Here is a 22,172-nt window from a genome sequence, read left to right on the forward strand (position 1 = left end):
GATCCTCATATTACTCGAACACCGCGATGTTTCAGGCCAACTTTTTGCTTACCGCGGCCGGTGTTTTCTTCCCCGAGTTGTAGACAACATTCCCGATCCTTGCTGTTAACCGTCATGTTAACCGTCGCTTACCACACCGAAACAAACTGATTTACGTAGCCCGATGTACTTTAAATGTGCGTCTCTCTGGAGCGTCGTGATTGGTACACCGCACACCCATACTTCACTTTCGCTACAACTCTTTTTCCATGCCAATGCCGGCAGTTCGTTTTTTTACCTCATGTACAGCCTCGAGATAGCGTTACCCCTGGACACGCTACTGACTTCCCTTCTGAATATGCCTTTGGCGACCACACTTACCTAGTAGTCCGCTCCCGACTACATGCATTTCAGGCATCACAGAAAGAAAACCACGACCGCTGACATTGCATGGCCACGTTCTCGCATGGGCCTTTCGTTCTACTAATAGCCTTTGTCATGCTATTCTGGACCGTACCATATGTTGCGTCAGATCACAGAGCCACATATCTCTACAGCTTTTCCAAGCACACCACCACGAGCCGTTCAGCGTGATGTTGTGCACGTGTCATTCCTCAAATCCTACCAGCCTAGATCAACATTATCCAGACAGACGGTGGTGAAATCGATGAGTGGAGGTCTTAGAGCTAGCGCACTTTTAAAATTCTTATCACATCGATGAGAGGAAGTCGAATTTCAAAGTGCGTGTCAAAATCGAGGCTTCGCTTAGACTTAGACTGCTGAAGAGTCCGTGTATCAAATCAATGGCTGCAAGAATGAGAAGCTGCAAAATTATGCCGTTTGCTCCCATAGGATAAAGCGGGAGACACACGTCACAGCCGAACGTGGACGTAGGAGAGCCTAATGTTTAGCTTCGAGAAAGAGAGCTTTAGTATCTTTTATATCTAAGTGTATCGCCATTTCAATTAAGATATGTGAGACGTTGCTCTGAGCGCGGCTTACTCGTTGAACTCCCGTCTCTGTCCCGGGTTTCGATGAGCGTGGCTCCAATGCGCACGAAGAAATCGAGTACTTTGTCGATGTTCGACTCGATGCAAAAGCACTACATGTGTAACATTTGAGACATCAGAAAACAACTTTGTTAATTTCATCTACTCTTACCAACTGTACGCTGTTTCTCTCTGTCTTATACCTTGCGTAAGAACTAATTAGCCCATTTCAATCATCCAATATTTTGTTTCGGGCCACGGGGCTCTACGCTCTGTTAGCAAACAAGAACACGCAGAAGGAAGTGAGAAAGAGAATAGTGAGCTGAACCCGGCAGCCCAGACCAACCAACTTTTTCTTTTTTGCGTCTACAAGAAACTCACTCGCGGCGGCGGAGCTCATGAGTAACGTGCATGCTATGCACGGAGATCCTTACCCTGAATGCTGCCAGCGTCGAGTAGAGCACGGCCGAAAAATACTGCAGGCCAGCATCCACCACCCGAGAGAACAGTTAGGGTTTATTGACAGGGGAAGGGAAGCCGGCTGAACCCAAAGAGTCTCTTAGAGCGCCCTACTGCCTCGCAATTCTTCGAGGAACGGTTGCGAAGGAAGAACCCCGGCCCCTAGCCAGTTAATCTCACCGCACAAACCAACGCGTATAAATAAACCGCAGCAGGAACAAAGTTCTCTGTGTCGCAAATCCGCGGCCGTCGGCACCAGTTCCTTGATGGCCTTACAACGGTTTTCGGTCAGATTACCGCCGAAAGCTGAAATCTAACCAAACGAAACGGAACCAAACTTCGTCGAAAGCGCCAGGAGACCCAAAGTTCATGGCAAGGCGATAACAGGGGCCGTGTTTTCCACTCCTTCCTTTCCGGGGTCAGTATTTTGCTTGTTTTTCAGTCATCTACGCCGCCTTAAACACCCAGCCAGCGATAGCCGCTTCCTGCTAGCCCGCAAACCAAAATGTCGCAGGCGGCGGCAACAAACGATAGGGGTGAACTACAAAATAAGATCACAGATTTTCGTATTTTTGCGCTTAGATGCTGTACCGAATCTTGCAAGATTTTTTTGTTGTGGTTGTTTCTTTCAGATAGGGTGGTATACGGAAAGCACAGAACGCTTCCTTTCTTTTAAACCCCTTAATGTGTAACGGCTTAAAAATGTCATGTCAGATTCGAACCACTGAGACTTGTCCTCGCCTATGAGTAGTAGTAGTAGTGGTTTTAATAAACACAAAATAAAAGGAAGGAAAAAATTTTCTTGCTAGCCCCGGCATCTGCCATCGCTCCGGGAAGCACCTGAGCTGGGGCAGCGGAAATAAATGGATAGCAGACAGGGTATAGAAGTGAAAAGAAAGAGGGGAGGGGACATTTAGAAAGAATAGGGGGGAGACGTACACTATATAAGAAATCTATTTACATAATGACATAATAATATATTTGCAGGTCGTACGTGCGTGGTGATCTAATTAAAGTAGACTACAAGTGCCTATGCGGAGAAATTGGTTTTTGGTTTCTTTGAGCACAGTGTAGCAAGAAATTAATGAGCAGAAAAAGGGATTTTAAAAATCATTTTTTTATGTGTTTCTGTGCAGGAATAACAGACGAAGGCGACAATTTTTCTTAAGTACAGAGCCGCGACTCTGGCAGAGGAAATAAACTGATCATCTTGATCCGTAGACTATGAACGCATCAGAGACCCCGCACTGGAGAACAACCTTTTTTTTCCCCTAATTCATTTAGCATTTTATCTCTGAGGTCGTCCCGACGGGTGCAAAATGACAGTCAGTCGGCCCGCAGTGTCAAAGAAACAACCGCTCCAACTTATGCTACTAAATCTAGCACAATTTTTCGCCACCTTTTGTGGACGTGCCCAGGAATGCAGGACTCAAGAACAAGACGATTACTTGAAGTTGGACTTACAGCTACAATGAAGGAGCACCTGTCTTTGGGGCTAAGGGGCAACCATAACACCCTGAGCCTGCTCAGGTTTCTGGAACAGAATAGCCTCCACGACCTACTCTAGCTTATCGACAACCTCTTCTTATGCCACATGGCAAGTGTTCGAAAAAAAATACACTTAGCACGTGCGGTTGCTTGCGAACGTGGGCTCGCCGGAACGTCGGAAACTGAAAAAATTTCAAGTGATTGTGTGTTGTCGCCATTCTGGAAAGCCGTAAAAATTCAGGGGGGCACTTTGTTGACCTAAAGTGCGGTGAGGCGAAAGCCTGAAGCGCGGTGTTGCTGCTTGTGTCACTGATGTGTGATTAAGACGCTAAGCTTCGCCTCTGAGAGTGGAACGCGACAGCGTCTTGCAACGCTGCCAGGGAGTCCACAGAACGCCATCGCCCGTTCGGCTCTACGCCTTGCTCGTCGGTAAATTGGTTTTTGAGGAAAGGTTTTGAGGTTTTGTATCTGTCTCGCATATCTCGGTGCACACCTGAACCTCGCCGTAAGGGAAGGGAGGAAGATGGGAGTGAATGACGACACCGTATTCACTAGACGCGCCTTTGTTCATTCCAAGCCATCGAGTTGGCATGGCGGAGTGGTTAGCGTGCTCGTCTCGCACTCCGGAGACCCTGGTTCGATTTCCCAACTCGGCCAATTTCTAACTCGGCTTTATTTATTTATTTGCTTGGAGCATCACTATACCATCCCTTAAATTGGTTGCATGGTTACTAGCTAAAGTACAATTGGCCCCGTTTGAAATTTGCGCACTGGGACGTCACGACCATTTCGACCAATTGAAAAGCGTGACATTTCTGTCGACAACTCCTGCTTACAACGATGCGGCATTAAAGGCTTCCGCCTTAAAAATTAAACAATATGTGCGCCTATTAGTCACTTCTTTTGTGCGAAGAGCACTAAATTTTCCACCTTCCCCCTACCTCTGCTGCTCCGAGCTTTCAGTCGCGTTGTGTAAAGCGCTACAATGCAGCCGCCAGACGCCACTGACAGTGGGCCGTAGATGTAGCCCATAAAAAAATGACTGAGGCTTAACTTGGTTAACCCTGGTCAGATGCGAAGCATATTGATGGCTAGGCTTGGTAATACATGGCTTTCCTTGGTTGAATACTTGGTCATTTTAATACAACCACTAGAAGCCTTCGTCGTGGGGGAAGACAACGGCATGGCTACAGCGGAACGCCGACTAACCCCGAGACGCGCGTTGGGTGGGCGCCTGGATTGCCACGGAAGCCGCGTCCGCCTGCCCGGTGGAGCGAGCGTTTCACCTACACCGAGTGTGAACGCGCGTTCGAAATGCGCGGGAATGCCGCTCGAGGACATTCCGGTTTCTGTGCGATGGCATCGTTCTCCCTCTCCCAGCGCGTGACGGCGATCTGTCGTGACGTCATGTGTCACGTGGTATGTCACGTGGTGTGACGTCACTGTACCACGTGGTCTGCACGGCGTGCAACCACAGCGACGGCGCGAGGTGGACCCCCATCTTTTTCTGTCGTGACGTCATGTGTCACGTGGTATGTCACGTGGTGTGACGTCACTGTGCCACGTGGTGTGCACGGCGCGTAACCACGGCGAAGGGCTGTAGTGTACCTCCGTCTTCCTCTGTCGTGACGTCATGTGTCACGTGGTATCTCACGTGGTGTGACGTCACTGTACCACGTGGTGTGCACGGCGCGTAACCACGGCGAACGGCTGTAGTGTACCTCTAGTAATATGCTTCGCATAAAAAAAAAAGTTCCTGAAAACGCGATTGAGGTGTCCGCTGACCCAGGGAGCCAGTTACGCGCGTCTTCAACTTTTTCATTGTGAATGCCAATTTACCCAGTCTGTACGCCAGTGCCCTATGCTCCAGTGCCTCGTATCTGCAGAAATGTTGTCAACGCCAACGCGTATTGCTCTAGCGCCGTGTTTCTGCCACAACCTTGTCCACGCTAACGCATGCAGCGCACATCTTTCTGTCATTGCCACACATAGCTAAAAGAGCGAATATTAGGTTGATAATAGTACTGGTTGATGAAGACGGCGAAGTATTATGCACAGCACGAGAGTGCGCTGCAGTTCAACCCGAGATGTGTTCGGCTGAGGTGATAGCATAGTGCTCTCATGCAGTGGCCAGCGAAGCTGATCTGTTCGCTACGCCGCGGGTTGCAATCCCAGTTGCGGATGTTTATTTCATTTATTTTTGTTTATTTCCTTCGCTTGGCACAAACATCGCAAGATCTTCCTCGGGGTTTACCCAACGGAATAGGGCTTTCGCACTAATAATTCACCTCATGTGGTTATTGGAGCAGTCTTCCGCATATGCCATTTTCTGGGCTCATTGTTTTGCTTCTCTACCACTGAATACTCTTCCCTGAGACGTCAGGGACGGTTAATTGCAAAGAATTTCATGTCGCCGTCTTCTATGTACAGCCCATGCTGACCAATGGCGGAAAGGCAGAAGAATAAACCACAAAAAGGTTCGTTAGAGAACATGTCCCAGTATAAAGCGAAGAGATTATGTAGTTAAAAATTTTGTTCTCTGTCGTACAGCTTAAAGGCTTTCAAATTGTTTCGCATTTATAGAGCCTCCGGGACTCCAGGCATTCCGTCACGTTTTTTCAAACTTCTTTAGCAGGGATCTACCATACTAGCAAGTTATTGCGTTTACAAGCATATTCTTTTTTTGTGTGTTCCACCACACACAGTACTGTAAATACTTCGTGGTTTAAAAGTACCTGCAGGAAGAAAAATAAAATACTTTCAGCAAGAATGTTGCATGTTCTAGTGCGCAAAATAATTCTGCATATTATTAGACAAGTTGTGTTCGTGAGGTCACCTTTCCTACTCAGTACACAGAGGGAGGTAAAACCGCAAGATGATCAACCGGGAGTGGGAAGGGCAAGTCTGGGCGCTTTCTCTTTCCTACAAGTTCACGTTTGGTAGAGAAAACACCTTGAATTGTTGCACCTTACCGCTACATTCAAGGCAACAACGAATGTGTTTGTTTTAATAAAGCAATTAGATTGTCAAGTGCGAATAAAGCAATCGCTGCATTGAACGTCTTATTTGTGAAATTTGTTCGGCGAGTAGCAACGGCGGTTTTAAACCATACGGACGGCCGCAATAGCTAGCACTACTACACGCGGCGTGTATAGTGCACCACCAGCTTCTAAAATAAGCTCTCTGCACTCGTTTACGCTGCGAGCGGCAGTTTTCTGCAAACGGGAGAACGATTTTGCAGTTCGGAGGTGCTCACTGCGGTATTTATATGGCGATGATATCACCACATGCCCGCGTTGCGATGCAATACTTTTGCGCGTTGCAGTTACGCCGTCTGTCATTTCATCGTAACACCTGTTCATCGTAATTTTTCTCCCGTTGCTCGAGGACTATTTCTGTTGAGCTTCGTTAGTTTTCTTCTGAACAACACGCGGCGCTGCTGCTATTGTAGGGCAATATAAAAAGGCAATAAAATAGGGGGGAAAAAAGACTTCCATGCCTTCCGTACTCCCACTGGTCAAAGACGAGAGCACGGTGATAGTTGTACATACGAACAGCCATTAGTTTTCACCCAGTTCCTAACTCGTATGGGCAGCGTTCAATTCATGCATTGAGTGAACGCAGCGGTTTTCAATGACAAAGACGACGACGCCGATGCTGTCTTGCAAAACGGCCTCATACAGTGTCCCAGAAAAGTCTCATACTATTACCCCCCGTTCCTCCTACATCCTGGCGCAAACAAAGTGTCAGTAATATGCTGATACATGGGCTAATTGGCACCTCACGTTCAGGAACACGCGCTGCACAGTTGCGGTGAAACACAAAGACACAGGACGACGCGCGGTAGTAGCGCTCCTGCCGTAACTGCGCAGCGTCTGTTCATGAACGCGAGGTGACAGCAATAGCTGCATCGCAATCACTCACACACCCTAACCCACATTTTGGAAGGAGTCGTTGTCGCAGTGAAACCATGCGACCACAGGTGGCGCTTTCTTGAGGGCAGACCCGCCGCTGCCCACCTTGAAAACATCCCATTGGCCACCAAGAAAACGCGTGTACCTTCTGTTGTGATGCGCTATACGCTGACGCTGTTTACAGCAGCAAAAGGTGCCTCAAACAACGACAACTATCACTGCGAAAGGAAAATCGTGCCTGAAAAAAAAATGGCTGTGGCTCAACTTGGTTAAGCCGGGAAATCGCGAAAGCAATACCCATGGCTACGCCCTCGCTCACATGATAGTCGTGCTGTTGTGGTGCTTGTGTGAAACTTGTTGTATACCTTGGTGCTGCTGTGGTGATCACTTGGCTATTCTATGTACAACTAGTAGTGAAACTATAATCGCTGCGCTGTGAGGATATACTTGGTTGCTGGTCATGTTAATGCAGACTGTAGAACTGCTGTTCCTGCACTGGCTACAACGGCATGCTTGGCACTCATGGTAAGTGTCCTGGTAAATCCAAGTTGAAAGGCGAAAGCCTGAGTGCTGCATTCTGATACGCGATTGTTCACTGCACATTTTGTTGGTACATTAATTAACTGCCAATTAATGACGCTTAAGCTTCGCCTTTAAGAGTGGAACGCGACAGCGTGTTGTAGCGCTGCCACGGAGTCCAAAGAACGCCACCACCTGTTCGGCGCGGTGCGTTGCCCTTCGAACGCAACGCTTTTTGAGGAAAGGAAATGGTCTGTAATTCTCTGTCATCTCGGTGGACACCTGAGCCGCACCGTACAGGAAGGGAGGAAGTGTGAGTGAAAGAAAAAAGAGGGGCCGTAATGAACAAAATGAAAATTGTATTTGAGGAAAGGAAATTACTCATTAACTGTCTCACATATCTCAGTAGACACTAGTCGAAAATTGTATTTGAGGAAAGGAAGTTGCGCAGTAACTGTCTCACATATTTCAGTGGACACCCGTCAAATTTCGCGCGCGGTGACGTCACGACAACTTTGGTCAATCTGAAACGCGGACAAATACGCCTTGCTCGTCGGTGAATTGGTTTTTGAGGAAAGGAAATGTATCTGTCTCTCATATCTAGGTGGACACCTAAACCTCGCCGTAACGGGAAGGGAGGAAGATGGGAGTGAACGAAGACACCGTATTCACTAGACGCACCTTTGTTCATTCCGAACAGAAAAAAAAAGAGCTGGCATGGCGGAGTTGTAGCGTGCTCGACTCGCGCTCCGGAGACCGGGGTTCGATTCCCAAGCTCGGCAAATTTCTTACTGGGTTTTATTTATTTATCTGGTCTGACTAGAAAGGTTTGACTAATTGGTTAAGTAGGGAATTAATTAAACTCAGTCAAACTTACTTGGAGCATCACTAAACGATCCCTTTAATTGGTTGCATGGTTAGTAGCCAAAGTACAATTGGCCCCGTTTGAAATTCGCGCACTGTGACGTCACGACCGTTTCGACCAATTGAAAAGCGTGACATTTCTGTCGACAGCTCCTGCTTACAACGATGAGGCATTAAAGGCTTCCGCCTTAAAAGCGCGCTTCGATCGCGGAGGACACGCCGTGGTGGCACCGCCGCGGCTTGCGACGGCGCGAGTCGGTCGCCCTTCTCTTCGGCGTGATGTCACAAAGCACCTGTTGCGCTCCTCGCGGAGAGCGCAGGCGTTAGGCGCCGGTGGTGGTGGCACCGCCGCGCCACGCCAAAGGTGAAAGTGCAAGTAGTAAAGCTTTCGCTTTAAAACGAATACTTCGACAGAAGCTAATAATGCTCACCGAAGATCCGAAACGGCATGCGCTGTTTAAAAGCGTCTCTACGAATGGTGGAGGCCCATACGGACTTGAAACTCACACGCAACTCAAGCGCATCGATTCATACTATTTATGAGAAAGCACATGTTCGTGAAACTTTCCGTGACAACTAGGGTTCTTTTTTCGTCAATCTCCTGAGGGCGCCGCGCCGGTTGCGTAGCTGGAGAGCCACAGTGAGAACTATCAACCACAGCTATTCACCTCAACATATTTGAATTCCCTGGCGTTTCAAGTGCATTCGGTGCAGGCAATTACGGTCACGCCTATCTGAATTACGTGGCATGCCAAAGCGACAAGCAGACGAAGTAAGGGTCTATATTGACGCCGCGGATCACACCACAGAGAGGGTTGCGTCTGCCAGGATTCGGCAGCCACAAGTATAGCGCCATCACTACAGGAAAAGGGAATGGGTAGCAGCACGGAGGTGCATCAAGCAGCCCTCTGTGCCCGACATGTGCTCGCGAAGATTTTGAACACTTGGCCTGCTGCTGCCAGATTTTCAATGATCCCCGCAAGGCATTGCTAAGAACTTTAGGACTTCGCCAGGGCGGCGCCCTGTGCCTGGATCATGTCCTTGGACCCTGGAGTGATGCGGCTTCTCTGCACGTGCGACGAAAGCCTTACTAGTTTTATCTCAGGAAAACGGGTTTGATAGACTCCCTTTGATGTTCTAGCCTGTTTGTGAGTGCGCGTGTGTTGTGTATGCTTGATTTCACATTTTACCTTTTCTTCTAATTCTTTTTTCCTCTCTTTTTCACCTTCTTCCTTCACCCTCATCTGGAGTAGCATGCCAGGTTGGCAACAAGACACACCTCTCCTGTATTCATTAAAATCTCTCTTTCACTTTGACATTTCATGCAATGTTTGCTTTTGCTCACCTTTCAAGCGAGCCCTTCCGCGCACTATATTTTTAATTACGAAAGCATGCGTAGATATTCAGCGAGCTCTGGAAAAGCCAGGCACCGCAGTGAAAGATTATGTGACGGCAGTGCGCCTTGTTACAGCATGAGTTCTTTTTTCTTTTTTTCCCGAACGTGCCGGCATCTAACCTTCCCTAGTGACGCAACGCAAAAATTATACAACCGCTGAATACCTTCGGTACTCGCCTATTCAATCCGAGACCTAGCCGCTGACGAAAGAAGCCTCAAATTAGAAACTCCCAAGAAGAACTTCAAGCAGTGAGACGAGTTGTGAAAAGGAGATTGAGACTGGTAACGTTGAGAGGCGGGAATACAGGGCACGCTGAAGGCAAGATGACTTCGGTGGAACATGTGATGCGGAAAGCAAACAACGTAATTGCTGGTCTCTATCGTTACCTAAGGGGAATGCACCGAAAGAAAAAAAATGGTAGGATTTTAGCGTAGTTAAACTGAGTAGCCGTGCGAAAGCATGTGTTTAGCCTGACTGGCTCATGGTTTTGCTTTGCTGGGTCGGGAGAAAGAGTGGGAAAGGGTGGTCGTGGCTGGACAAGGCACATAGGAGATTAGTGTGTATGGCCCTTCAGTAGAAGTGTATACTACCTTGCATATTTGATCCAGGTATCGCATGCAGAGGCACCTTCTTCAATTCGCCGAGCATCTCGACAACGAAGAAAAAATCTTCTAGGAGTGGAGGAGCGAGATTGTTTATCCATTCTCGCCTAGCTCCTCACAGGTTCATGGATTTCGGCTAGGTGGTTTACTCGCACCGCGCCCGATGACAGAGGCGCGGCATCACATTCTGCGCACTCATTTGAAGACAGTTTCTTCGCCCTAACGTCATCACACTAACGTCTGAACAAACTGATGTGTTGGGGCGTAAATTGCGTTAGCTAGTTAGACATTAACTGTCGCTCCACTGACGGACCGTAATTAACGCTAGCTACGAAGAAACACGCCATAATTTATCCAAACGCACAATTTGGTGCCCTAAAATTCTGTATACCGATCGCTCCTGTTGCAGGGACAGCGGCAAGGTATGATGTAGTCCTATTCAGCGTGTCACGTCATCGACAGTTGGCTGCGCAGTACTGCAGCTCACGAAAAGTACTCATGACGCGTTCTCAAACGTGCTATACTTCTGTTTCATGCGATTTTCATAGTTTCGGGTGAGCCTGCGTTGTCTTCGGCGACTAATGCGTCGAGCTCGTTAGAAGGAACATTTCATGCGTTTGTCACCAAAGATGTAAAACTTCCGGAGGTAATGAATGCAGGAGAAAAAAAAACTTAAAAAACAGTTTTTTTTCGGAAATATCGGGAAAATTGTGAAGATAATCAGAACAAGAGCATCAGATATTTTGTTCCAGGTATACCTGAAGTTAGCCACCGTAAAGACTTGTTGATATATCCTCGTTCATATATATGCACTATTGCATGATGCTTCGGCTTCCCAAAGACTACCACGTCCTGGTGTGTAGCTTGCATTTGGTTGGTATTTGGTTTATAGGGGTTTAACGTCCCCAAGCGACTCAGGCTATGAGAGACGCCGTAGTGAAGGGCTCCGGCAATTTCGACCACCTGGGCTTCTTTAACGTGCACTGATATCGCACAGTACACGGGCTTCTAGAATTTCGCCTCCATCGAAATTTTGCCGCCGTGGCCGGGATCGAACCCACGTCTTTCGGGTCAGCAGCCCAGCGCCATAACCACTGAGCCACCGCGGGGGCCAGTGTATTCGACACGCCCTCCTTGATGCTCAGCAATAGGGTGTTTTCTCCTTTATGCTTAGTGGTAGAGCGGGAGAGCACGCTCCGAATTACGACGTCGCCACAGGCAGGCTGAACCTTTGCAAAAAAACGCCTGCAGAGTTCCCCTCTGCGAGCGTAGTAGAACACGTACGTCCTGTACTGATCACACTCTTCAAGCTGGTGAAGCTGTTTACGAAGCGTCGCCAAAGGTCGGGAGCAACCGAGTTCAACCGAACCAGAACCTTCCTACATGACAGCAGCGTACAGCGCACTAAGGGAAGAGGACACAAGAAAGGAAGACACATGGGACACACGAGCGCTGAATTGTCCATCCTCAGGGCGGAATATATAAGAAGAGCTGGGCCAGTACCACGCATGCGCAGCAGGTGGGATATTTATGTGATGACGCAGGTACAATAGCTCTTTGCGAGTAAGAGCGATCAATGGCTATGCCACGCAGGAAGCATCTAATCGGTCTATCATTTCTGCTTCTATAATCTCCCGAGTTAGTCGACATCTTCTTTTGGTGACAACAGTGCAATAACGGTAAAAAATTCAGGGTAGCGCTTTGTTGACCTAAAGTGCAGTGAAGCGAAAGCTTTAAGTGTAACTGATGTGTGGTTAAGATGTTAAGCTTCGCCCCTAAGAGTGGAACGCGACAGCGTCTTGCAACCCTGCCAGGGAGTCCACAGAACGCCATCGCCCGTTCGGCTCTACGCCTTTTTCGTCGGTAAATTCGTTTTTGAGGAAAGGAAATGTATCTGTCTCGCATATCTCGGTGGAGAGAGTATTGCTGTACTGGATCTGGAGAATGGAGGGGGTAAGGCGTGTCACACGGTTATTTATGGACTGGATCATGCAACCCACCCGCATGGTCGGAACCCGTGAGTGGCAGTGGCTGCTCCGTCCGGGAGGAACACTGACAGCGTCGTTCACATTGTGTGCCCTTAGGAATTACGAACTGAGAAGCGTGTGGTAGGTGAGCAATTTCTTACCAACATTGGCCTTCCGAAACAGGGCCAGCATAGCAGTACAGTAGTAGTTGACGTTTAGTGGCACCGCGGAAATTAAGGACATAACGGGCTGACAGAAGCGAAAAGGCAGAAAAGTAGAAATTGCGAACATACCTATTACAATGTTTATCCCTTCTGTATTTCAGCACAATCCCCGAGAATATCACACAGCTCCGCCAAGTTGGACGAAAAAAATCTTCAGTAATTTGCGCCAGGCTGAGAGCACGAACTCGTAGAGGCTGGAACCCCCGCTGCCGGTGGCGCGTTGCAACTAATAGATGCGTTTTAATCAGTTTCGCCAGAGATTTCACAGAAAAAAATACCATAAAACGTGGCCTGTAGAGATGGTAGCAGCTGATATTATTTTAACGACTTAAGAGAACATATTTTCTTCCTTTTCTTTTAAGAGCAGCGCCGTTTTAATGTACGAGGCCACTTTTAAAACGCAATATTTTTGATACAATTCAATTTCCAAAATATTTTTCATCAAAATTTTGATGCATTTCTGAATGAATCGCAACAAAAATTATGTTTCTAATTAATACCGTTAAAAAGATCCAGCCAACGGTGTAACCTCCCGCGCATTGCGCGCCACCTGAACTAAAAGTTTTCGAGCCAAATGAAACCTCAGTTTTGCATTATTAGTCATTTCAGGCAGGAGCGCCAGCCGCCACAGACCGTCGCAGTCGGGGGAAAGAGTCACCTGGGCCGAAGCAGTCAAGGCTAACATGGCAGAGAAGAGACAACCACCGGCGCAAAACGCCACGAAGAAGTTCCAAGAAGAGAATGGAATGGTAATAAAAGCCCTAAGAGACGAGAACGAGAAGCTAAAGCAGAGAATCGCCGAGCAGGACGCAACCATCAAGGAAATCAACGCGAAGCTAACGACATTAATTGCGATGCAGCAACAGCAGCAGCTGCTGCCGAAGCCCGCACAAGAGAGGGAACAAGAAGAGATAACCGAGGACGAACTAGAGGTCGAGGTGGACCCGAGAGCCACGAAAACGGCGGGACCGGCTCCCAAGAGGAGAGCCATAGAGGTCGCCAAGGAACGAAAGACAATGGAGAGAATCGAAAAACAGGACGTCAGACTCGACCGTCTCGAGGCGACCAGCAAGGAAACCAACGAACGACTTACTGCGCTCGCGCAAACGGTTCTGCAGATGACAACGAATATACAGAGCACGATCCAGAACATGATGGCGCAAATGCAAGCACAGCTGCAGACGCAGATACAGGCACAAATACAATGTATGGAAGCACAGATCACCGCCAAACTGCAGCAATCATGGACGGGACAGCAAGTACAGCAGCATCCACACCCCCAGTGAGAGACCTCTTGGTCTGGCACTGGAACTGCAACGGCTTTACCGGCAAGAGAGCAGTGCTGCAGCAACACTTGCAGCAACTAACGAGGAAACCAGACGTCATAATGATTCAAGAAACACACAGCGAAGAGACGCCGAAACTACCGGGCTACCGGTCGCACGACAGCCCGCCGAGCAAAAGGGACACGTCCAAGGGCAAGGGCAGAGGGGTCTGCACCTTCGTTAGGAGAGGGATCACCTTCGTGGAACACGAAATGATCGGCAGAAGCGCCATCGAACACTGCACGGTGGAAGTAATCACGGGAAAGAAGAGGAGGGAGAGCACTTTCCTGGTGAACGTCTACAGCAACCCGTCCCACGGACAACAGAAATTCAAGGCACTGTTCCACAAGGCAGCTTCAGTCGCGGGAAGCAATACGCTCGTAGTGTGCAGAGACTTTAACGCACCGAGCCAAGACTGGGGCTACCACAGAACGACGGTCAAGGGGAGAGAGCTGATGCAAGACGCCACCGACGTCGGACTGAACCTAATCACGGATCCGGCCTTTCCCACCAGGATCGGCACATCTGTTACGAGAGACACAACTCCGGACCTTACCTTCATCAAAACTGAAGGAGGATCAAGAGAAGCGAAATGGAGAAACACGGGCCAAGAGCTGGGCAGCGATCACTACATCGTAGAGGTCGTCATACTGCTCGAAGGCCAAGGCAACACCGGCATAAGAAAGCATCGCATTACGGACTGGGACGCCTTTCGAAAGGCGCTACCCGCGGTGCAAGAGGACATTACGGACATCGAGCAATGGGCGGCCAACGTCGTTGAGACGACGGAAGGAGCCACCAAAGAGCTAGAGACGGACGAACGGATAGACAAGATGGACAGTCGGCTGGCCCACCTGATAGAAGCCAAGCAGTCCATAAAGGCGAGGTGGCAGAAGCGACGAACCAACCGAAGTCTAAGGAAGAAGATCGCCGAGCTCAACAGGCAGATCGAGGTCCACTGCAGGGTGCTATGCACCCAACAGTGGAACGAGGCCTGCAACGAAGCCGACGGACAGATGCACAAGGGCAAGACGTGGAACATGCTGCGGCACCTCCTCGACGAAACCAAGACCAAGGGCCACCAACACAACAACCTGGCCAGGATCCTACACAAGGCAATCTGCGAACACGGGGAGGACGAGGTCAAGCGGCGCTTGGACGCCAAGTACCTGCCGACCACCCCCACGGAAAGACACCCGGATTACGAAGGCAAGGAGAACGAGACGCTAGATCGCGACATCCAGACCTGGGAAGTAAGAGTTGCCCTGCAGGAACTCAATGGAAGGTCTGCCGCGGGTCCCGATCGAGTGACCAACAGAGCGCTCAAGAACCTCAACGAAGCGGCCATCGAAACGCTCACGAACTTCTACAACAAGTGCTGGCAAGAAGGAAGGCTACCCAAGCAATGGAAAGCAGCCAAGACGATCCTCATCCCCAAGCCTGGCAAGCCGCCCAACATAGAGAACCTTAGGCCGATCTCACTCACTTCGTGCGTGGGAAAGGTCCTCGAGCACGTTCTCATGAACAGGTGGCAGCGTTACCTGGAAGAATCGGAGCTTTACCCAAACTCCATCATCGGGTTTCGGAACAAACTCGGGACGCAAGACGCCATGATCTTACTGAAGAACGAGATCATCGACGATACGACGGGCACCAAGGACAACAGAGCCGTACTCGGGCTGGACTTGCAGAGCGCCTTTGATAAAGTGAGGCACTCGGCTATCCTGGCCCAAGTATCCAGGCTAAACATGGGCAGGAGGACATACCAGTGCATCAAAGACTTCCTGACGGAACGAACCACCGAAATCTGTGCGGGAGACCTACAGCTCGAAGAGAAGAAGCTGGGCAGCGTCGGAACTCCGCAGGGGTCGGTGATCTCCCCGCTACTCTTCAACCTCGTGATGATCGGGGTGGCCACCCGGCTAGAAAGAGTAGCGGGAGTCCGGCACACCATCTACGCCGACGACGTGACGCTATGGGTACCGGGAGGAAGCGACGGACACATCGAGACAACGCTGCAAGAAGCGGTCAACGCCATCGAGGAGCAGCTGGACGGGTCTGGACTCGTTTGCTCCCCGGCCAAGTCAGAACTGCTGGTGATTCCCCCGAAAGGATCGTGCAGGAAAAGAAAGAATATGGAAGTCAAGTACGAGCGTCCCAAGATCACGGTCAAGACGGCGGGAGGACAGGTAATACCGGAGGTCGAGAAGATTCGGGTACTCGGGCTGCTCGTCCAGCGAAACCGAGTCAACGGTGAAACGGTCAACAAGCTCGCGTTCAAGGCGGCTGCGGCAATGAGACTCATCAAGAGGGTGTCCAACAGAAAAGCGGGGATGAAGGAGGAGAGCCTGACTAGGCTCGTTCAATCCTTCGCAGTTAGCCACATAACGTACGTGGCCGCCTTCCACAACTGGAGGCCGAGTGAACGTAACAAGATAGACGCCACCATACGCAAGGCGTATAAGGCGGCACTCGGTCTCCTCGGTGGCACGAGCACCGAAAAATTCATGGCGCTGGGAGTCCACAACACGCTGGACGAAATAGCCGAAGCACAGAGAACGGCGCAACTCGAGCGTCTCTCCGAAACGAGAACCGGAAGACAGATACTGCGGGACCTTGGCCTCGAACCGAGGGAAGGCAAGCAGCAGAAAGACGTACCTATACCAGACAGCATCAACAGAAAGCTCAGGGTCTTCCCGATCCCGAAGAACGTGAACCCCGAGCACAACAGGGAGCGGAGGTTGGCGAGGGCCAGGGCTCTCGTGGACCTCCACGCCAGAGAAGAAGGCGCCGCCTACGTGGACGCGGCAGAGTATCAAGGGAGCACCGACGCATACGCGGCGGTGGTTGTCGGGGCATCGACGGGTGCAACGAATACCGCGGTGAGCGTCCGGACTCGAGAAGCGCACCGGGCGGAGGAGGTGGCCATCGCCTTGGCCGTTTCCGACCCCGGATGTACTACAGTGTTGTGTGACTCTAGAACGGCAGTGAAGAACTACGCCAAGGGTAGGGTATGTAGTGAGGCCGCGCGCATACTGCGCAAGGCCGAAGACATCGGACACAACAGTCCTGTGGTGATCAAGTGGTTTCCGGCCCACATGGGCAGTGACGTGTCGGAACGCGGAAACGTGAACCACAACGAGACGGCCAACTCGGCCGCGCGAGGACTAACCAACCGCGCGGCTGAAAGCACGGCCGACTCGGAGTCCTGGTCGCGGCGCAGTGCCAAGGACAAGATGACCACCTTCAACGAAATAGTGAAATGGTACAGACTGAACAGACAGACTATGCCGCCACCTCACCCGGGGCTTACCCGGAAGGAGGCAGTGTTATATAGACAGTTACAGACGGGGTCCCTGCTCACCCCGGTGCTAGCTAAGCACGTGTGTCCGAGTGTGCACGCGAGCGACATATGCAGACTGTGCGCGAAGGAGAGAGCCACCGCGGCTCACATCCTTTGGGACTGTAGCGTAAATCCGCGCGAAGCCAGCTAGAAGACGACGATCCCGCCGCAGCTAGAGGCTGCAACGAGGAGCTGTGATCAAAAGACACAACTCAAGGCCGTCCAGCAGGTCTCGGCAGCTCTCGAGAGGCAGCGACCGAGCGAAACCGAGGAAAGGGGGGCGGCACCCCCAGGAAGGGGGCGGAGGCCCTCTCGAACCCGCGGAAGTAGCGAGGGACGTAACAAGACTTCAAGGAGCACAACGCACGAGATTGACGTAGTGGCCGCGTCGCGGTAAAAGCTTGTCCTCCCTGCTTGGAGGGAGCCTAACCGACTCTGCAGGCTTTCAAAATAAAAGTTGTTCTCTCTCTCTCTCTCACTGCGAAAGCACTACTTAACACGGTCAAACCCAACTAATAATCTTGTGGCTTACATGGTCTTGAGGTTCACTTTTGCCAACCTGCAGAAAACCAACCTGCATAGGTTTCGAAACCGCGGCGGTGCGAACATATCGCCGCAGCCGATCGCGCCCCCTGTTAAACTGCAACACATTCTCGCGCTGTGCATTGCACATCGTATTCTCGATACACTTTCATCTGTGCGCAGAAGCTTTCGCAATTCCTACTCGGTTTAACTACGTTAAAACCCCCTTTTTTTTACCCTTTTTGAGTCCAAACCCATAAGCTATTTCTTACCATCTATGTCTATTTTTGTGTTTATAACTGAAACGCTCACAAAGGAGCGCGAAACGCTTGGAACACCTTGGATGGCTATGTCACGATACCGACACTGAAGTTGAGTTTGTATAATGGCATGTGTGATTTCATTAATGACATCAGAGGTACGCGAGATATTCTGAAGCACATTGGGATCAAATCTAGTCCGGACACACAGAAAGTTGCCTGAGAGGTGACCAACAGAATACCTGGAACTCTTTCTTTCGGTCTATTGATGCCGCAAAAACACAAGAAAAAAGTAAGCTTCTACATGAACAAAATCAAAGAAAAGCAAGACTAAGGAGGAGAAGAGCTACAAATATGGTGTGTTTAACTACCCTTGACAATGGTTTATGGCATCTGTAGTTATACCTAATATTCTTTCCTGCTTTCTCGAAACCCGCTTTTTTACCAATCCTTCTTGCGCAAGAAATCCTCACTTCATCCCTGTCCAAGATTTTTATTGAACCAAACTTGTGCACTTCTACATTATCTAGCTGTGCAATGAACCTCAAGAAGTGAAATCGTGCAATTTGTTTTGTTGCTGCTGCATTGTTTCTCAAAAGGTGCCTACACGAAAACCTTTATTTTTTTTTATTCTATCATTCCACAATGACTAGTGATGATATCGCAATTATTTTAGTTCATTGCACAGCTCCTGCCCTTATGCATATAAGTGCAGAAGTAATTTGCCTTGTGACCAATGATATTGAAGTTAATGACTGCTGGCGTTATATATATATATATATATATATATATATATATATGCATTTTCAAAATAAAAATAAATGCTTTAAAATTTTGATTTAACATTTTGATTAGGCTACAACAAGGCCCTTCTTCAGGAAGGCACTAGTTTTATGTTGAATCTGCTATCAAAGTTTTTTTTCTGGAAAAGTATCCTCATAGTTTAAGACCTGACGCCCATTCAAAATGGTCGCAACAGCCGTCGCCACCACCGCTGGAGACCCTACGCTATTATATAATTGCGCAGTGTGGGCACTGAAAGCCGGACACCCGAATGAATGCCCGAAGACTGAATCCAGGGCGCCGCGGGAAGACACTTCAATTACTTAGGCGGCCGTGCGTAGCGTTGAACGGGTTTCAATAGACATTAATACGGGACGAGTAGAACTTCCTTCACATCTGGAGAGTTAACGCCCAGGGGCTCGGGTAGTATGCATCTGGTGTACCAGTGGGCGCTTCTCGAAAACGTAACCACTGCACATTCGCCTGGGCACAGGTCACAAGCGAATATTGTCGTCGCTTCCCTCGCTTCCTTGCGAAAGCTATCGCTGTAAGACGTGAAATGAAGCGCGAGGGAACGCTCGACCAATGGTCCATCTCTACTGACGTCTGCAATAACCTTGCGCAAGTTCCACCACCAAAATAATATCACCGAAGACCGTTTCTCCTTTGCTTAGCCGATGCAATATAGGGGGTTTCCCTGGCGGGCAGCTGTGCACATTCAGGTCGGCGATTCGCGTGCTTGATTCACTAGCTAATTATTTTAAATTTTTTACAGCGTTCATTTCATTTACACTGTTCCAGTGTGAGTTCAGCGCAAGAAGGAGCCAGCATAAGGAGCCAACATGTGCACATAAACATAACGATCCGAAGGAATCTAAATAGCGTTACACACTTTAACGATATGAAGGTCTCGATACTTCTCCACATTACACCGTGAAAGAAACTGTGCGGCGAGCGGATTAAAGAACCTGCCGAAAAGGCATCCCTTGCTAGAATTAAAAAATGGCCAATGCTTTACTGGGGCAAAACCTCGCCTCTCAGGACGACTTAGCTGTTTTTCGAAGGACAAGCGTCACCAGCATGAAACAAAAAAAAATTGAAGGAGACACTTAAGCTCCACCTCAAGGGTATTACGTGATAGCCTAATGTGTTAATGCCCATACCTGCGGATTTGGTCATTCTGTGCTTTACGTTCATCGGTTGCCGGGAGTCCTCCTACCTGGCGCACTGGTGCAGTGGTTAAGCGATGCACCACTGCCCCGACAGGTGGCAATTTCAAACACAGCCACCAGTGGGTGAGACCCAGGCTGGTCTTTCCGATTTCCCGTAAGGCTCAGTTTTGCGCAGATATTTGTTCGGAAGGTAGTCTATATATCCCTCAACCATAGCGCTGATGCGCAGTGCCGCGGTGAGCAAGGGGAAGTTCCACTAAATTTATTTCAATTAACTTCATTTCCACCTGCTTTTCAGTCTAATTGAGAGATGGAAGCCGGCTTTTCTCGTGAACGAGACCTCTACTGCAGTCGCATCAATACTTGAATGGTAAAATCCCAGCATGCTCACAAGTCGCATCTATAAGAGCGGATTGCCGTGCAATATCTTTAATGGCGTGAATCTTACGGCATTACTAGACAAGGAAATAAAGAAACATCAGCATAACGAACAGGGGTTTGGAGTAAGCCCTTTCCTGTCGACTTAAAACAAAAGAACACTAAAGTACGGGTTTCATCTTTACAACACCAAAAGTTTGGAACTGCGATAAAGCCCCCAAATCTGTTGTTTATTTACGGCACTGTACTTCCGTGTCAGTGAGAGCTGTCTCACGACTAGGCAAGCATAGCGGCCGTGAATAAACAAAATGCATGTGCTTTAAGATTTCACTCTTGTCCGCACGCATTTATACCTTGCGCAATAAAACTGAGATGAGTGGAATCCTGCTCCATCACAAGCATGAATCGTTAGTGCTAGCAGTGAGGCACACTTAGAGAAAGCCTAGAGCCTTCCAAAACGTGCTTTCACGCCTGGAGCTTTGGGGAGCAGAGATCAGTCCACAATAAGAGAAATAATTTCCAGCACTCACTGGGCTCTCGAAGGTGCTCCAAGCAAACCGTTCGGTTCGAGTAACGTGCACTTACGCTTGCATTTTTATTAGAGACTGGCAGGCTCTTGCACATTCTCCCTCTTACACTCTTTTGCTTAAATCTACTTCTGTAGAACAATTCTCATCTGCAATTGCTTATTACCTCAAGACCTTGAAACTATTTTCTTCGAACAAATTTTGTTCTCTCACGAGCAAGAAAACGCCCTTGTCGTACCTCTCGCTGCTTCTGTTCACTTTTTAATTATTTACTTTTACTGCGCTTACGCGTAATGCATTAGCGCTCCGACATTACAGTCCTTGCCCAATGCACACGCAGGATTATAGGCGCGCCCCTCGAGCATGCATCGCGAATTCCACGCCACTCCCAAGGAGCGACGAGAGTCTGTTATCTCGCTGCTCTCGTTGATTGCTCCGGCTTAAGAAGTGAAGGACGCTTTCGCGGGCCGCGAAAGTTCGCGGCCGTAATTTCTGTCGTCTGCTTTCCGGCGGCACCGCGGCACCAACAGGAAGCGCGCATCACCGCAAGCCATTATCGCCGAGTGTAAAACTTTTCTGGAGCACTCCGAAGAAATGGGGTGGGGCATTGAGGTGGCCGATTTTTCCCCTGGCTTTCTTTTCCATAGCGACCTGCAATGCCGCACGACGGTGCGACGGTATATGGCTGCACAAGTTGGGGGTCAAAAATATAAAGGGAGACAGAAAGAACACCCGGAAGCGGACACGCTTTTACAGTTCCATTTCCGGTCGGAGAGAAAAGGCGGGTGGAAACAAGGGAGGGAGCGGGACGTGTCAATTTCCTCGAAATTTCGAACCTCCCCCGCTCGCTTTCACGAGATTAAAGTAGGGGATAATCGGATATTATCCTAGCGATCCAGCATTTCTGCGCCACGTGAAAATGCGGGGCTAACAATACAGCTTCTGGATCGATTTCTCCCCGGGCACGTAGTCGCTATTCCTTCGAGAAGTAGGGAGCAGCACCACGATACTCTGGCCGCTTTTCTGCGAACGCTGCCGCAACAGTGATAGCTGGCTGAAGCGTTTGGGGAAAAAACAAAGACGACATTCTCCAGAGCAGAGCAGGACGGTTGTAAATAGTAAGGCGGAACCGCAATACACGGCGTGAGCTTGCAGGGGCGCATCTAGCCACCTTTCCGTGCAGCCAGCTCGCTCTGACAGAAGAAAAGCGGCAACAGATAAATAGCGCCGAGACAAAAAAAAAGAAAGAAAGCGACAACGAATCAAAGAGAATTTGATTCGACAGTAAATTTTCATGCACCCAAGGACGTGACCGAGCGCTTCTTAGCCTATCTGCTGCCGTACAGTTGGGATTCACTGCGCAGTCAAGAACAAGGAGTCCGAACACAGCGTGCGTCGCAAGTCGACCCGCTTGGCTGCCTCCCGCTTTTTCGGTGCGTCTCCTGCCGGCATTCGAAAGC

At 49.4% G+C, this 22,172-nt stretch overlaps 2 protein-coding genes across 2 annotated transcripts in view; both read right to left on the reverse strand.

Moving 5' to 3' along the window:
* LOC149353172 (QRFP-like peptide receptor) overlaps positions 1-22,172 on the reverse strand; it is a 577,596-nt gene that overhangs the window by 493,968 nt on the left and 61,456 nt on the right. The window lies entirely within an intron of this gene.
* The window catches only part of LOC149353174 (uncharacterized), a 60,754-nt gene continuing 47,792 nt past the window's right edge, over positions 9,211-22,172 (reverse strand). The window contains exon 3 of the mRNA XM_089585129.1: positions 9,211-9,279. Within this exon, the coding sequence (XP_089441255.1) occupies positions 9,211-9,279 (69 nt within the window). The remainder of the gene's footprint in view (positions 9,280-22,172) is intronic.

Source organism: Amblyomma mixtum, chromosome 3 (genome assembly GCF_055824585.1).
Source record: "Amblyomma mixtum isolate Tamu chromosome 3, ASM5582458v1, whole genome shotgun sequence".
NCBI classification, from domain to species: Eukaryota; Metazoa; Arthropoda; class Arachnida; order Ixodida; family Ixodidae; genus Amblyomma; species Amblyomma mixtum.